We start from the raw sequence: 18,371 nt of genomic DNA on the forward strand, positions 1-18,371 counted from the left end.
GTAGACTGTTTGTTCCTGATGATTGGACCAGTAAAGTCATTTCTGAGGTTCATTCTTCTGCGTTGGCAGGTCATCCTGGAATCTTTGGTACCAGGGATTTGGTGGCAAGGTCCTTCTGGTGGCCTTCCCTGTCTCGAGATGTGCGAGGCTTCGTGCAGTCTTGTGACGTTTGCGCTCGGGCCAAGCCTTGTTGTTCTCGGGCTAGTGGATTGTTGTTGCCCTTGCCTATCCCGAAGAGGCCCTGGACGCACATCTCGATGGATTTTATTTCGGATCTTCCTGTTTCTCAGAAGATGTCTGTCATCTGGGTGGTGTGTGATCGTTTCTCTAAGATGGTCCATTTGGTTCCCCTGCCTAAGTTGCCTTCTTCTTCCGAGTTGGTTCCTCTGTTTTTTCAAAATGTGGTCCGTTTGCATGGTATTCCGGAGAATATCGTTTCTGACAGAGGTACCCAATTCGTGTCTAGATTTTGGCGAGCATTCTGTGCTAGGATGGGCATAGATTTGTCTTTCTCGTCTGCTTTCCATCCTCAGACTAATGGCCAGACCGAGCGGACGAATCAGACCTTGGAGACATATTTGAGGTGTTTTGTGTCTGCAGATCAGGATGATTGGGTTGCTTTTTTGCCTTTGGCGGAGTTTGCCCTCAATAATCGGGCCAGCTCTGCCACCTTGGTGTCTCCCTTTTTCTGTAATTCGGGGTTTCATCCTCGATTTTCTTCTGGTCAGGTGGAATCTTCGGATTGTCCTGGAGTGGATGCTGTGGTGGAGAGGTTGCATCAGATTTGGGGGCAGGTAGTGGACAATTTGAAGTTGTCCCAGGAGAAGACTCAGCTTTTTGCCAACCGCCGGCGTCGGGTTGGTCCTCGGCTTTGTGTTGGGGACTTGGTGTGGTTGTCTTCTCGTTTTGTCCCTATGAGGGTTTCTTCTCCCAAGTTTAAGCCTCGGTTCATCGGCCCGTACAAGATATTGGAGATTCTTAACCCTGTGTCCTTCCGTTTGGACCTCCCTGCATCTTTTTCTATTCATAATGTTTTTCATCGGTCATTATTGCGCAGGTATGAGGTACCGGTTGTGCCTTCCGTTGAGCCTCCTGCTCCGGTGTTGGTTGAGGGCGAGTTGGAGTACGTTGTGGAAAAAATCTTGGACTCCCGTGTTTCCAGACGGAAACTCCAGTATCTGGTCAAATGGAAGGGATACGGTCAGGAGGATAATTCTTGGGTGACTGCCTCTGATGTTCATGCCTCCGATTTGGTCCGTGCCTTTCATAGGGCTCATCCTGATCGCCCTGGTGGTTCTGGTGAGGGTTCGGTGCCCCCTCCTTGAGGGGGGGGTACTGTTGTGAAATTGGATTTTGGGCTCCCCCTGTGGCCACTGGTGGAATTGAACTGGTGTGCATCATCCTCTCTGTTCACCTGTTTCCATCAGGATGTGGGAGTCGCTATTTAGCCTTGCTCCTCTGTCACTTCCATGCCGGTCAACATTGTAATCAGAAGCCTTTCTGTGCATGTTCCTGCTGCTAGACAACTCCCAGCTAAGTTGGACTTTAGTCCTTGTTTGTTTTTGCATTTTGTTCCAGTTCACAGCTGTAGTTTCGTTTCTGTGTCTGGAAAGCTCTTGTGATCTGAAATTGCCACTCTGATGTTATGAGTTAATACTAGAGTCTTAAAGTAATTTCAGGATGGTGTTTTGATAGGGTTTTCAGCTGACCATGAAAGTGCCCTTTCTGTCTTCCTGCTATCTAGTAAGCGGACCTCAATTTTGCTAAACCTATTTTCATACTACGTTTGTCATTTCATCTAAAATAACCGCCAATATTTGTGGGGGCCTCTGTCTGCCTTTCGGGGAAATTTCTCTAGAGGTGAGCCAGGACTATATTTTCCTCTGCCAGGATTAGTTAGTCCTCCGGCCGGCGCTGGGCGTCTAGGGATAAAACGCAGGCAACGCTACCCGGCTACTGTTAGTTGTGCGGCAGGTTTAGTTCATGGTCAGTTTAAGTTTCCATCCTTCCAAGAGCTAGTTCTTATGTTTGCTGGGCTATGTTCTCTTGCCATTGAGAACCATAACAGCAGCCCCCCACGAATAATGACTGTGAAAAGGAGAAGATTAGACACACGCAGGTAGAAAACAGGATTTAGCAAAAGAGGCCACTCTAGCTAAATAGGAAAGGATAGGACAGATTACTAGGCGGTCAGTATTAAAACCCTTCCAAAAATATCCACAGCAGATAATACAAAAAGTTCCACAATCTAACTAAAGACATGGAATGTATATCTGCCACTCCAGAGAATCCAGCAAGACTGAGAAAATACTGACACAATCTAAGCTGGACAAGAAAACACAAAGAATAGCACTGAATTGTGAAACACATAGCATGTGTGTCACAGGAAAAAAAAACCAGACACTTATCTTTGCTGATTTGGCAGAAAGGCAGGAGGAACCAGGCAGAGGTCAAACACCTCCCAACAACAATTGACAACTGGCAAGGACTAATGAATCCTGCACACCTAAATACCCCAGTCAGAACTGCAATCAGCAGATACACCTGACCAGGACTGCAACTCAGGGGCAACTGCATTACCACCTACAACCACCGGAGGGAGCCCAAAAGCAGAATTCACAACAGTACCCTCCCCTTGAGGAGGGGTCACCGAACCCTCACCAGCGCCCCCAGGCCGATCAGGACGAGCCAGATGAAAGGCACGGACCAAATCAGCAGCATGGACATCAGACGCAAAAACCCAAGAATTATCCTCCTGGCCATAACCCTTCCATTTGACAAGGTACTGAAGCCTCCGCCTCGAAAAACGAGAATCCAAAATCTTCTCAACCACATACTCCAACTCCCCATCAACCAAAACAGGGGCCGGAGGATCAACAGAGGGAACAACGGGCACCACATAATTCTGCAATAAAGATCTATGGAAGACATTATGGATAGTAAAAGAGGCCGGAAGCGCCAATCGAAAAGACACCGGATTAATAATCTCAGAAATCCTATAAGGACCAATAAACCGAGGCTTAAACTTAGGGGAAGAGACCTTCATAGGAACATGACGGGAAGACAACCAAACCAAATCCCCAACCCGAAGCCGGGAACCAACACACCGACGACGGTTAGCAAAACGTTGAGCCTCCTCCTGAGACAACACCAAATTGTCCACCACATGAGCCCAAATCTGCTGCAACCTGTCAACCACAGAATCCACACCAGGACAGTCAGAAGGCTCAACCTGCCCAGAAGAAAAACGAGGATGAAAACCAAAATTACAAAAAAAAGGCGAAACCAAAGTAGCCGAACTAGCCCGATTATTAAGGGCAAACTCGGCCAATGGCAAAAAGGCCACCCAATCATCCTGATCGGCAGACACAAAGCATCTCAAATAAGTCTCCAAAGTCTGATTAGTTCGCTCGGTCTGGCCATTTGTCTGAGAATGAAATGCAGAAGAAAAAGACAAATCAATGCCCAGCCTAGCACAAAAGGCCCGCCGAAACCTAGAAACAAACTGGGAACCTCTGTCGGACACAATATTCTCCGGAATACCATGCAAACGAACCACATGCTGAAAAAACAACGGAACCAACTCTGAAGAGGAAGGTAATTTAGGCAAAGGCACCAAATGAACCATCTTAGAAAACCGGTCACAAACAACCCAGATAACCGACATCCTCTGGGAAACCGGAAGATCAGAAATAAAATCCATAGAAATATGCGTCCAGGGCCTCTCAGGAACCGGCAATGGCAAAAGTAACCCACTAGCACGGGAACAACAAGGCTTGGCCTGCGCACAAGTCCCACAGGACTGCACAAAAGAACGCACATCACGTGACAACGAAGGCCACCAAAAGGACCTACCAACCAAATCTCTGGTACCAAAAATACCAGGATGACCAGCCAACACAGAACAGTGAACCTCAGAAATCACTCTACTAGTCCATCTGTCAGGAACAAACAATTTCCCCACAGGACAGCGGTCAGGTCTATCAGCCTGAAATTCCTGAAGAATCCGCCGTAAATCAGGGGAAATGGCAGAAAGGACCACCCCTTCTTTCAGAATGCCGACCGGTTCAAGGACCTCAGGAGAATCAGGCAAAAAACTCCTAGAAAGGGCATCAGCCTTAATGTTCTTAGAACCCGGAAGATACGAAACCACGAAATCAAAACGGGAAAAAAACAAGGACCATCGAGCCTGTCTAGGACTCAGCCGTTTGGCAGACTCGAGGTAAATCAAATTCTTATGATCGGTCAGGACCTCAATACGGTGCTTAGCTCCCTCAAGCCAATGTCGCCACTCCTCAAACACCCACTTCATAGCCAACAACTCCCGATTGCCGACATCATAATTGCGTTCAGCAGGCGAAAACTTGCGGGAGAAGAAGGCACACGGTTTCATCAAAGAACCAACAGAATCCGTCTGAGACAAAACAGCCCCTGCCCCAATCTCAGAAGCATCAACCTCAACCTGAAACGGAAGAGAAACATCTGATTGGCGCAACACCGGAGCAGAAGTAAATCGGCGTTTAAGCTCCAGAAAGGCAGAGACAACCGCAGAGGACCAATTCGCCACATCAGCGCCTTTTTTCGTCAAATCAGTCAAGGGTTTAACCACGCTGGAAAAGTTAGCAATGAAACGGCGATAAAAATTTGCAAAACCCAAAAATTTCTGAAGGCTCTTCACGGATGTGGGTTGAATCCAATCATGAATGGCCTGAACCTTAACCGGATTCATCTCCATAGATGAGGGAGAAAAAATAAAGCCCAAAAAAGAAACCTTCTGCACCCCAAAGAGACACTTAGACCCCTTCACAAACAAAGCATTGTCACGAAGGATCTGAAATACCATTCTGACCTGTTCCACATGAGACTCCCAATCATCGGAAAAAATCAAAATATCGTCCAAATATACAATCAAGAATTTATCAATATAAGTCCGGAAGATATCATGCATGAAGGATTGAAAAACAGATGGAGCGTTAGTGAGCCCGAATGGCATCACAAGGTATTCAAAATGGCCTTCGGGCGTATTAAACGCAGTTTTCCATTCATCACCCTGCTTAATACGAACAAGATTATATGCCCCCCGAAGGTCAATCTTCGTAAACCAACTAGCCCCCTTAATCCTAGCAAACAAATCGGAAAGCAAAGGTAAAGGGTATTGAAACTTGACCGTGATCTTATTCAAGAGGCGATAATCAATACAAGTTCTCAAGGAGCCATCCTTCTTAGCAACAAAAAAAAAACCTGCTCCCAACGGTGAAGAAGATGGCCGAATATACCCTTTCTCCAAAGACTCCTTAACATAACTTCGCATGGCGGTATGTTCAGGCACAGACAGGTTGAAAAGTCGGCCCTTAGGAAACTTACTACCTGGAATCAAGTCAATCGCATAATCACAGTCCCTGTGCGGTGGAAGGGAACTGGACTTGGGCTCATCGAATACATCCTGAAAATCAGACAAAAACTCTGGAATTTCAGAAGAGGAAGAAGAGGAGATTGACATCAAAGGAACATCATTATGAACCCCCTGACAACCCCAACTAGTCACAGACATAGATTTCCAATCCAACACAGGATTATGTACCTGCAACCACGGGAAACCCAGCATGATAACATCATGCAAATTATGCAACACCAGAAATCGACAATCTTCCTGATGGGCTGGCACCATGTGCATGGTCACCTGTGTCCAAAACTGGGGCTTATTTTTAGCCAAAGGTGTAGCATCAATCCCCCTTAAAGGAATAGGGTTCTGCAAAGGCTGCAAGGGAAAACCACAACGCCTGGCAAACTCAAAATCCATTAAGTTCAAGGTGGCACCTGAATCCACAAATGCCATGACAGAAAATGATGACAATGAGCAGATCAAGGACACCGATAACAGAAATTTAGGTTGTACAGTACTGATAGTAAATGAACTAGCGATCCTTTTTGTCCACTTAGGGCAGACTGAAATGACATGAGAAGCGTCGCCACAATAATAACACAACCTATTCTGACGTCTGAATCCTTGTCATTCCGTTCTAGACAAAATCCTATCACACTGCATTGGCTCAGGACTTTGCTCTAAGGACGACGCCACAGCGCGCACAGTTTGACGCTCCCGCAAGCGCCGATCAATCTGAATGGCCAGAGACATAGAATCACTCAGACCGGAAGGCGTGGGAAACCCCACCATAACATCTTTAACGGATTCAGAAAGACCCTTTCTGAAAATTGCCGCCAAAGCATCATCATTCCATTTAGTCAACACAGACCATTTTCTAAATTTCTGACAATACAATTCTGCCGCCTCTTGACTCTGAGACAGGGCCAACAAGGTTTTCTCCGCTTGATCCACAGAATTCGGTTCATCATATAATAATCCTAAAGCCTGAAAAAAGGAATCTACATTAAGCAAGGCCGGATTCCCAGATTCCAGGGAAAATGCCCAATCCTCAGGATCGCCACGCAGCAGGGAGATGACAATTTTAACCTACTGAATGGAATCACCGGAGGATTGCGGTCTCAGAGCAAAAAACAGTTTACAATTGTTTTTAAAAACCAAAAATTTGGACCTATCACCAAAAAACAAATCAGGAGTAGGAATCTTCGGCTCTAAAGCAGGAGTCTGAACAATATAATCAGAAATACCCTGTACCCTAGCAGCAAGCTGGTCTACACGAGAAGCTAATTCCTGAACATCCATGCTGGCACAAGACTCCTCAGCCACCCATAGATAAAGAGGGAAGAAAAGACAAAACAGGCTGCAAAAAAAAAATGGCTCAACACCTTTCTTCCCTTCTTCTGAGATGGATTTAACTCATTATTGGCCAGTTGTACTGTTATGATCCGGTGACCTTGGAGCCGCATGAAACTTTCTCTGGAGTCGGTGGAACCTGTACTGACCGCAAATCCAGAACTAACAGCGCAACTAGAAGTAGCCGTGGGGTGTGCCTAACAAACCCTAGACACCTCGACACAGCCGGAGGACTAAATACCCCTATAGATGGAAATAGGAATGCTATCTTGCCTCAGAGCAGACCCCCAAAGGATAGGCAGCCCCCCACGAATAATGACTGTGAAAAGGAGAAGATTAGACACACGCAGGTAGAAAACAGGATTTAGCAAAAGAGGCCACTCTAGCTAAATAGGAAAGGATAGGACAGATTACTAGGCGGTCAGTATTAAAACCCTTCCAAAAATATCCACAGCAGATAATACAAAAAGTTCCACAATCTAACTAAAGACATGGAATGTATATCTGCCACTCCAGAGAATCCAGCAAGACTGAGAAAATACTGACACAATCTAAGCTGGACAAGAAAACACAAAGAATAGCACTGAATTGTGAAACACACAGCATGTGTGTCACAGGAAAAAAAAAACAGACACTTATTTTTGCTGATTTGGCAGAAAGGCAGGAGGAACCAGGCAGAGGTCAAACACCTCCCAACAACAATTGACAACTGGCAAGGACTAATGAATCCTGCACACCTAAATACCCCAGTCAGAACTGCAATCAGCAGATACACCTGACCAGGACTGCAACTCAGGGGCAACTGCATTACCACCTACAACCACCGGAGGGAGCCCAAAAGCAGAATTCACAACATTCAGCAACAGGGCGCCCACAGTCAATCAGCATGATGTCAGCAGTCACACCCCATCAACAGAACAGAGCAGAACTGAAGCCACTGCTCTGTTGATGTAACATCAACCAGGGCTATTGAATCGGTCTGTGACCGCTCTGTGCTGGCGGAGTCCGGCACCGGGCACAACAGGCATGTTGATAGCTACTACCTGCCTGTTAGTTCTTAGGCACATTATAAAAATACAGTCCTGGATATACCCTTTAAGGAAAACTTCCAATAATGCAAAGTAGTAATTATGGCTCTACTACAATTTGTCTGGCTTGTTCAAGTCTCAGAAAGGGAGACTGGCAAAACAATATTTTTAAGAATACAGTTCTTTTTAACATTTAGAGTACAGACAGGTCACACATTCAGAAACAGTGCAAGAAATCATCCTTTTTGTTACTAATTATGAACTTGAACTAGAAACCGGGAGCCAGAATTTAATGTAGGATAATTGGTTAAGATTAAGATTCAAAACATTGAATATGTATGTAATTATAAAGTGAATAGAAATGTTCTTACGTGGTTCCTTGTGCTATATTTCCAGGTAGAGGCTTGCTGTACACTGAAATACCTACAAATATAAACATATATCATAGTCATGCTTAGTGTTTTTAATGATCCTAAGGATCCCACTGTATTCTATAGCATGGGGACTAATTGGGTATTAAATGAACAGATACAATATACAATAAGTAATGGGCACAATTTTATAATAGCGCAAAGGACTTTCCAATAGCAGCCAATTAGGTCACTACAATAATTCTTCCAAACCCCTTAGAGAAGTCGCTAGATGCACAAATGACCATATTGAATCTTATTATGTACATAACAGAAGACCATCCAGTTTTCTGGAAAAGATATTGTAAATTCACTTTGAATTAACCCCTTCATGCCGCAGCCCATTTCCTTTTTTGTGTTTCTGTTTTTTGCTCCTCTGCTTGCTAGAACCATAACTTTTTTATTTTTCCATCAATATAGCCGTATGAGGGCTTGTTTTTTGCGAGATGTTGTACTTTTGAACGACACCATTGTTTTTACCATATTTTGTACTGGAGAACGGGAAAAAAATTCCAATTGTGGTGAAATTGCCAAAAAAAGTGCAATTCCCCGACTGTTTTTTTTCTTTTTTAATTATGTTCACCAAATGCTAGAACTGACCTGCCATTATGATTCTCCAGGTCATTACAAGTTCGTAGATACCAAACATGTATAGATTGTTTTTTAAGTGGTGAAAAAAAAAATCCAAACTTTGTTAAAAAAAATTAAAAAAATTGTGCCATTTTCCGAGACCTGTAGCATCTCCATTTTTCATGAACTGGGGCTGGATGATGGATTATTTTTTGCACACTGTGCTGACAATTTATTGATACCATTTTGGTATAGATACGGTCTTTTGATTATTGCATTTTAATGCATTTGTTGCAACGACCAAAAAAAAATGTAATTCTGGCGTTTTGACTCTTTTTTTGCTACGCCGTTTACTGATTGGATTAATTCTTTTCATATCTTGATAGATCGGGCAAACCTGAGCACGGCGGTACCAAATATGTGGGGTTTTTCTTGTTTTATTTTCAATGGGGGAAACGGGGTGATTTGAACTTTTACATTTTTATTTTTTAAATATTTTTTAACTTTTTTTTTACTTGCTTCAATAGTCTCCATGGGAGACAAGAAGCTCCTCTATGTAGGAGAAATGCTCACTTGCTATAAGCGCCAACTGCTGGGCAGTGCTCATAGCAATCTGGTAATGATAACCACAGGGGTCTGCTTGAGTAACGAGTATACTCGCTCATCACTAATGAAATCCTCTCCAAACTAGACACTGTCCACTTAACAGGATGCAAAAAAAAGTTTTAGTAACAACTATTGAAACTTCTTCAGGAAATGCTACAAGAAAAGGAAAACGCCTCCAAAAAAGAGCATTCCTTAAAATGAATTTCACTTGAGAAACTTTAATTTTTGACTGCCCGAACAAAAACGTTGTGTGAACATACTGCAGCCTAAGCCCACAATGTATTCTTGTTTTAGTAGATAGAAGGTAAATTAATATTTCTCACTTCCACCAATTACCTTAAAATTTGCCAATGTTTGATGATCATTGCTAATGGTTAGATCCTTCTGTAGTCTTTCAAGAGTAGCTGAATGTCCAGGGTGAACATATATAGTACAGACCAGAGAGAGCATTGTGTGTGAAGATACAATGGCATATGTGTAGTAGCCCATCCATCACTCATCTGTGTTTATTGGCTGAGAACAGCCACAGCCTCTGGTAAATATAGTTTTAGAAGGCATGTAGAAGTCTGTGCTGGACACACTTCAATAGCTGAGGCCGAGTGCTCAGTCAGCCGTCAACTTTCTCTCTAGACTACCTAATACACATGAACACTTGACTTGGTAGAATGGTTATTTGTTTGGGAGGGGAGAGTGAAGAAAGCCATTGCCAAGTGTCTCTGGCAGCAGCTTATTTCTGAATAACAAAAGTGTTGAGGGTTAAAATTGAAACTACCTGATCCTTATCTCTCCCGACATTAGTTGGGCGATCCCACCCATATTGAAGGGTTCAATCAACTTTAACGTAATATGTTTTGAGGCCTTCACTCTCTTCACTTGCAAGAATAACATCCACCGAGGACCAAAAAGTGATCATTAAATGTCACCGTAAGTGATTACTGGCAATAGTGTTAAATGGGTTGTCTAACCTTAGGCTAAAAGTGTGCAGTCACTATATGTGATTGCAGACTTGTAAATCCTCACATTGCGTGCACTGTCAGTATGCTGTGAGCACTGTCAGGTGTCAGAAACTCCAGTTTCAATACATGCGGTCACATGCAGACTAGACATGCGTGCATGCGACTAGACGTGCATTGAGTGAGGCCTGACACGTCTAGTTGGAATGTGGCCAGAAATATGCAAATCACATACTTGTGGTTGCATGACCCGCTCCCGGCATCGGAGGATTCTCAACTCGCGGTGACTGCAGACTTGTAGCCTAAGGCCAGACAACCTCTTTAATTTAAGGTTAAGGAATATGTGGCATTTAAAAAAAGCAAGAATCCCTTTAAGACATTTGTATACCTCAATAACAAAGTGGATATACTTGAAAAAAAATAATAGTTTGCGAGGAGTCAACAACCAACTCAAGATATCCTTTTTCATATGGGAGCAGAGTGTAGTAGTTATTCGTGTTAATGTCCGTGTATGTAATACCCGAAGGGCCTGAGTCTGCCTGAGTGGCTCCTTGATCTGGGCATTCTAGTTACAGAGTTATACATCTCTCCTCCCTTTATAATGTTCATATTTTAAAATGCACACGTCATAGTGTGGGACAAGAGGAATTGTATATTGTTTAATCATATTAAATTGTTAAAGAAGTCTAGAATGTAAAGAGGTTGTCCCCTCTCAGACAATGATCTGCCCCAGCTACTGACTGTTAAAGAACTACAAATCCTGTTGTACTCAGTTTCTCTGAGTCCACCGGCAAGTCTCAGTCGCCGCTCTCTGTGTCTGACATTGGTTGGAGCGCTGATGTCATATCAGTAGTGTGGCAGCCAATCAGTGAGCTTAGAGGCTCTGCCAGTGCAGAAGGAGCTCCTCCTTCTGAGCTGCTGATTGGCTGCCAAACTATTGATGTGACATCAGCCCAGCAACCAATGCCAAAAACAAGATGCAGCAGTGGACCTGGGGTAGGTGAGTACAGAATGGTTTGTTGCTTTATACAAACTACACCCGTGGTTATACACTACCTGAAAAGGGACTATCCCTTTAAAGCTTAGTTTCTTTTAACGATTTAGAAACCAAAACTGAGAGCATCTAAAATACTGTCAAGTGGCAATAGTAAGGACTGTATGTTACCAATTCAGAATAGTGCATTGTCACAGAGCCAACACCTGTACTTTTAAGAAAATAAGCACTATTCCTGGACTGAGAGACTCTCAGCGGACTCCGAGCCGCACAATGGATGCTGTATTTCTTATTTATTTCACAGGTTGAATAATTGCAGTGAAATCCAAATGTCCGGGCAAACCCATGATCCAGAGTTCTAAAGCTGGAAAGTGACAGGGTGAAAATCCCCTTTATTGGACTTTTTATGATTATTTTTTTTATAGGAAGCCTAAATCCAACCTCGAAAATAGGATTTGATTCCCTTTCAAATCACTAAAGCTGCAGCAGACTTTTATCAGGCCATTTTAATCCCTCCTTTTTCAAGTGTCAAAAGCTCTTCTACTAGGAGGGATTTTTGATGCATTGTACTTTAGAGTAGTTTATCTCCATTCATTGTAGCACAGCCTGTCGTTTATTCTCGACGGGAAAGTAAAGGAACAGAGAAAGCAGCAGTAAGGACAATGAATTGTACAGTATGAGTGGCAATCAGAGAGTGGATAGAAGACCGGCCCAATGGTTACACTTATAAAAACAGAACCTTTTGGGATGCCAAAATATACAGTATATGGGGCGATCTTGGGGTATGTGACTGGACGAGCTAATCATATTCAGCTTCTTAAATATTATATACTTCTGGAACATAATATATTTTTTTAATCAAATTCTGAATGAATCACTGGCATTAAAATAAAAAAAAAACACAAAATATTGTACTTTGGTGGTGTATCCTCTACAGAAGCAGGCCTTGCCATTAATTTGGGTTCTATAAGGAGTGGGGAGTTGCGAAACCATGCCTTCTCTAAGGCCCTGTTCACACTTTCTACATTGTGTTCGAGGGCTCATCTGAATTCTGTTTGTAGGGTCATTGATGAACCACCAACGGGGCATAGAATATAATGACAAGAACAGAGTTCTAATGAACTCCATTTGTTTTTCTATGAATGTGTCCATTTGTTCAAATGGGCACAAAAAGGTAGCAGACCACATTTCTGTGCTCCATCTAAACAAATGGACATGTTCAGAAAAAAAAAGTACAGTTCACTAGAATGTCATTGCAGTCACTGGCCCCTTCGACGGTTGGTCTAAATTCTGTTTTTAGGGGAATTCAGACAGAACCCCTAGATGCACTGCAGAGATGCTGTGGGAATAGGACCTAACTAATTTTTCGAATACCCCTTGTCAATTCTACAATCAGCTCTGTGGTGGCTTTCATTCTACTGCAACTGGGACCATGAAATTATGGTTTGTTGCGGAGGGAAGGATGTCTGAATGGGTGGAGTGGTGTCCAGGCAATGAGATGGGTTATAGGTTTTGGGTTGTATAGATGCAGAACTTTACAGGTTGCACCATAGATGTGGTCCTGTTTTGATTTGGCTTTGAGATCTTCTTTTTAAAAGTATTAGATGATATAGTTTCATCTTGTGGTGACCACCAGTAGGCACTAGAAAAATTATTAGCCAAACAAAATACCTGGAAAAGGGTATGGAGATTAGCTTTCCTCCAGAAAGGAGACTGTTGTCTCATGTTGTCATTAAATGGAGGTAGCTACCCTATAAGCCTATGTCCGAACCTTTGAAAAGCTCTGTTACATTATGTAGAATATTTAGTCAAATGAGTCTTCTCCAAAATTAAAAAGATAACCATGCACAGGCAGCTGTTTCAGCTCATTTTCAGTACATAGCAGTGTACTGGTTGGCTGGATAAGTGTCTTTTGATGGTGGTCTATGGTTCCTGTTCCTCCTTCTGGAGACTTTCAGCTGATGTAGGAAAACTTATAGGCTCAAAGTGAAACCGTATGCAGGTTAGCTCTCTTCCAAGTGATGAAGAGGCAACATCCTCCACTCATGAAACAGCTGTCTGCAAAAGAATGGCTTTTCTTTTTTGCCTAAATATTCTAAATCATGTAAAAAGGATTGATAAAAGGAACTGGAAAAGACCATTTTATTAATCAAACTAGTGGCATATTTGTACAGATAGTAGAACAGCAATGAAAATGATACTTCATTGCTCAGAAATCAAGCTTTGAAGCATCAGCATGACGCCAAGGTCTACCAGACTCATCTGCATGGGGTATGAAAGCTTTGTTTCTCAGCGCTGGAACATTGGATTACTACAAAAGAGATACCATTTCTACTACTGTTTAGCATTGCAGGCAATGGTGTTTTCCCTACCTGAATTCACTTTGCTTGTTATTAATTAATAAAGAATATTTTATGACCAGGTGAGAGACGCCATTTCACTTCCATTTTTTTGGACTCAGAGCAACGAAGTATGGCTGAGCACCTCCGCTCACAACAGTAACTGTTCACCTGTGTAGGATACACCTGGATATAGAGTCGTGTACTCAAGGAAGGAAGATGGCAGTGCCAAGTAATTCCTTTTATCTTTTCATACACCATAGTTTGATCGGTAAATTGTCCTGACATGTGCCCTTTAAAGGGAACCAGTCACCAGGTTTTCCCAATATAAAGTACATCCACCACCTTTATGGTCTCTTTTATAGCAATCTAGTAAGCTGTAAGTATCCAATCCCCTCTTCATAGCGCACAAAAAAAACTTTCATTATACCCCCACACGGTGCTTACCAATGGGCATTGCTCTTCTTGATCTGGCGCCTCATCTCTCATCACAATTGCCATCCTCCTTCCTTGCCTCATGTGGATGACACATCTTATGTCCGCACTTCTCGCTGCTCTGCTGATGGCAGAGTAAAGTACTGTACTGTGCACGCAACGGCTTTACTTGCGCTCTTTACATCAGCGCTCTTTAGCCTTTTCTGGCACATGCGAATTACAGGCAGGGCAGACAGAAGTGCGCCTGCACAGGAGCACGATGGGGACACTATGTGGGCGATGTAGGACGCATTATCCACACGAAGCAGGGAAGAAGGAAGGTGATTGTGGGAAGAGAGGAGGCGTCGTATCAAGATCAGAGATGCCAGTCAGACTGGACTGCAGTGTGTGGGCATAGTAAAAGGTCTTTTTTGTGCTATGCAGATGAGATTGGGGGACTTGCATAGTTTATTTTGGGAAAACCTGGTGACTTATAGGGTAGCACCAGAGAGCCAGCTTCCTTTTTCCTGTGGGAAAAACAACATCCACCTTATAGTACACCAGGTAAGAATATGATTACTAGTCTATGCACTTTCTAAACCATTATGCATTGGTCCTTAGCTCAAAATTTGGTTTGGAAAGATATGTACAATCTCGCAGTGAAAAACCTGGTGACATATAAGTGTAGCACCAGAGAGCCAGCTTCCTTTTTCCTGTGGGGAAGACGACATCCACCTTATAACACACCAGGTAAGAATATGATTATTAGTCTATGCACTTTCTAACCATCATGCATTGGTCCTTAGCTCAAAATTTGGTTTGGAAAGATATGTACAATCTCGCAGTGAAAGCTTCTTTCAAAATGAACCATGAAGAATGAAGCAGGCAAAGCATCTGTATTTTATCGGAGATAAAGCCTGGTTATTTTTAGCAGAACAGTGGCACAAGTGCAGGAGTAGTTAGGAAACTGACTCAAGGGAATCTCCCTGGCGATCTGGAGGAGAAACTAAAAGCTATAATCATGATGGATTGTGGTATAATTAAGCTGTAATGTCAGTGGGATTGAATGCAGGACCTGCATAATGGCTTCTCACTGTAAGATAAATGCAGACCTAAATCTAACGTGTTTATGGAAAATAAGTGGTGCCTAGAGATCATCAAAATGCTTTATTTTCTCAGCTAAAAAGTAAAAAAATGACAAGTCCTCCAAGAATGACTTCTACCACCGCTATTGTTTGCTCTGTTGCTAAGAGACTAAACTTTTATTAAATATTTATTGGGTGCTGCCCACAGCTCGGTGGGAGGTTTCGGCATTTAATTAGAGGTCTACGTTTCAGATGGAAAATTGAGATTTTTTAGCTCCATTGAAGACGTCTTTATTGGGATGTAAAATGCATATTTAGACCCTAATGAGAGACGTAAAGAAAAAGCAGAAAACAGATTCAAGTCTTTTAAGCACTACAGGGGCAGGGGCCTATTTGCCTTGCATGTGAAGTAGGATACAGCTGTGTGAACAGCGTGCTGCTCATTCATATTCAACCCATGGAGGTACCTTGCTTCATTCATGTAACTTCAAACACTGCCGTTGAGCATCAATTTTACATGAAGTGTCGGATACTGAACTTTTATGTACTAGTTGTCCTTGTCTGTGCAAGGAATCTTGATATCTTCAGCTTATGATACCATAATAAACTCAAGTATCACATACATTTACCTTACGGTCCTTTGAGGTTTTTTTTTTCTAAAAGTGATTATTTAATACTTTTTTACTTACTATACTGTGAAGATTCGTTGCTTGGCAGATTGGCCCTCAAAAGGAAGTTACTAAAGCTGTTCAGGAAAGATGGCAGACTGTGAGGACCCTCATTGTTGTACCAGACCTGGACACCAAGAGAAACAGTCATAAGTAATTAGTAGCAAACAAATCCAGGAATTTAAGGATATAAATAAGTGTAGACTCTAATCTATCATTTAAAGGAATTTTTTAAATGAATTAACGGTGACCTTTCACTGGACCTTTTAAATTTAAGCTGAGTAGCCCATTCAATTGGTGCTGCTCCATTTATTCTAGAGCAGTTTTTTTCCCGATCCATTCCAACGTTATGTTCCCCTGTAATAAGGGTGTAAATTGTCCTTTCAACCAATCGGGCACATACGCAGAACGTTTCTGTGAGCATTTGTTTTTCCTCCTATGACTCAGGCCAGTCAAAAATAGCCTTGCCCACAGAGAAATTCTGTGCTATAGGCCCAGTTGTTTGAAAGGCCAATTTGCATCTTTATTAATAGGGTTCATCTACATACAAAGTGAAAAAGATCACACCCCCACTATAGCTTAGAGTTGGCTTTGTGTGAGACATAATGACACAGTCTGCACTCCTCAATGCTGAATGGTTACCCAGCAGACCTAAGTTGGATTAACTTCTAGCTGTCAGTGTGGGGGGAGCAGCAGCACAACAGAGTTGTCAGCACTGCCCTTGCTTTGGCAATGCAAATGTGTATTTGGTCCCACCAATAAAACTCATTTGAATTTGAGAGGAGAGCAACTAGAAGTGTTTGTAATGAGACACACCTCTGCAGCACTGCCTTCCCCCCCACACTGACCGCCAGAGATGAGAGCTGAAATATGTCAGTTAGGCTACGTTCACATTTGCGTTGTGCGCCGCAGCGTCGGCGACGCAACGCACAACGCAAACAAAAATGCAGCAAAACGCATGCACAATGCTGCATTTTGCGCCGCATGCGTCATTTTTTTGATTGATTTTGGACGCAGCAAAAATGCAACTTGCTGCGTCCTCTGCGCCCGGACGCGTGCGCCGCAGTGACACATGCGGTGCAAAACGCAAGTGCGACGCATGTCCATGCGCCCCCAAGGTAAATATAGGGGCGCATGACGCATGCGGCGACGCTGCGGCGCCCGACGCTGCGGCGCAGACCGCAAATGTGAACGTAGACTAAATCACACTCAGATCTGCTGTGCTCCAGCACGTCATCACTCTGAAGTGAGGAGAGCAGACTGTTTGTAAAAGCATGGCTCACACTGAGTCTGTTCTAAGCTAAGCGTGCCGAATAGTTTGAGCATTAATATCTCTGTAATAAAGGAGCAAAACAATACCGTAATAAAAAAGTTTTATTCTGCTCTGCAGCATATATTACATTGCATGTCCTGTTTATCATGAAACTATTGACGAAAGTTCCTCTCTAAGAGGGATATTCTGGTCTACAAACTTTATCACCTATTATTCGATCATAACTGATATATCGGTGTTGGTCCGGCCACTAGTGATGAGCGAGTATACTCGTTACTCGGGTTTCCCCGAGCATGCTAGGTTGATCTCCGAGTATTTGGATGTGCTTGGAGAATTAGTTTTCGTTGCCGCAGCTGCATGATTTGTGGCTGCTAGACAGGCTGAATACATGTGGCAATTCCCTACCAAACAGGCAACCCCCCACACGTATTCAGGCTGTCTAGCAGTCGCAAATCATGCATCTGTGTCGACAAACTAAATCTCCGAGCACGCCAAAATACTCGGAGACCACTAGAGCATGCTCGGAGAAACCCGAGTAAAGAGTATACTTGCTCATCACTACCGGCCACCAATCCAGACTCACAAGACTCTGAGTACATCGAATTGAACAGAATGCAGATTGTGCATTCAAACTACCGCTGTTCTCAAGGTGTGAGAGAGAGAGATCAGTATAGCCAAGCACAAGACCCCTGTCCTGTGGGATCCCGAGTCTAGTGGTTGGACCTAAGTCTATCAAACTTTTATCACATAGCCAGTGGTTAAGTGATAATTTATGTAGACCGAATCTTTTTATCTGGTTAACCAACATTTTAAAAATAATAGGGTTGTCCCATTAGGGCATATCGTTGTAGACTGAGATCCCCAGATAAGACACCCCTCTACAAGACAAAGTGTAGAGCCACTAAACAAGCAGCAGCTATCACACTGGTAAAATTGCAAGTCTGAATGGCCACTCATTAGTACTGCATTTTCCCTGCCGAAGTCGTTGCATGCAAAATCAAGTTACAGCAACTTCTGATCAGCAAAACTAACTGTTTGCCAGCAAATCTTGGGATCTCGCCCTGGGGATATTGGCAGCTCACATGTTATAAATGTGTCTATAGTGACACAACCCCTACAAGGAATAGTGGGCCATCCTTGGTTTTCACTATTGTCCGGTCAGCAATCAGAACATAATTAATGATGGTATATTGTCAAATTGAAAATACAAAGATTAAAGAAAATAATGTCTCACTAATGTAATATAATCCCATAACTGTTTTTTTTATTTTATTGACTAAAGTAAACAGTAAGAA

The 18,371-nt window shown here is 43.0% G+C and overlaps 1 protein-coding gene and 1 long non-coding RNA gene across 2 annotated transcripts in view; one reads left to right on the forward strand and one right to left on the reverse strand.

Moving 5' to 3' along the window:
• Nucleotides 1-18,371, reverse strand: part of ABCA12 (ATP binding cassette subfamily A member 12) — a 243,169-nt gene that overhangs the window by 40,093 nt on the left and 184,705 nt on the right. Inside the window, exons 43-44 of the mRNA XM_077272263.1 lie at nt 15,825-15,930; nt 8,136-8,187 (exon numbers count right to left, since the gene is read on the reverse strand). Of these exons, the coding sequence (XP_077128378.1) occupies nt 8,136-8,187; nt 15,825-15,930 (158 nt within the window). The remainder of the gene's footprint in view (nt 1-8,135; nt 8,188-15,824; nt 15,931-18,371) is intronic.
• The window catches only part of LOC143784249 (uncharacterized), a 52,684-nt gene that overhangs the window by 6,002 nt on the left and 28,311 nt on the right, over nt 1-18,371 (forward strand). The window lies entirely within an intron of this gene.

Source organism: Ranitomeya variabilis, chromosome 7 (assembly GCF_051348905.1).
Source record: "Ranitomeya variabilis isolate aRanVar5 chromosome 7, aRanVar5.hap1, whole genome shotgun sequence".
NCBI classification, from domain to species: domain Eukaryota; kingdom Metazoa; phylum Chordata; class Amphibia; order Anura; family Dendrobatidae; genus Ranitomeya; species Ranitomeya variabilis.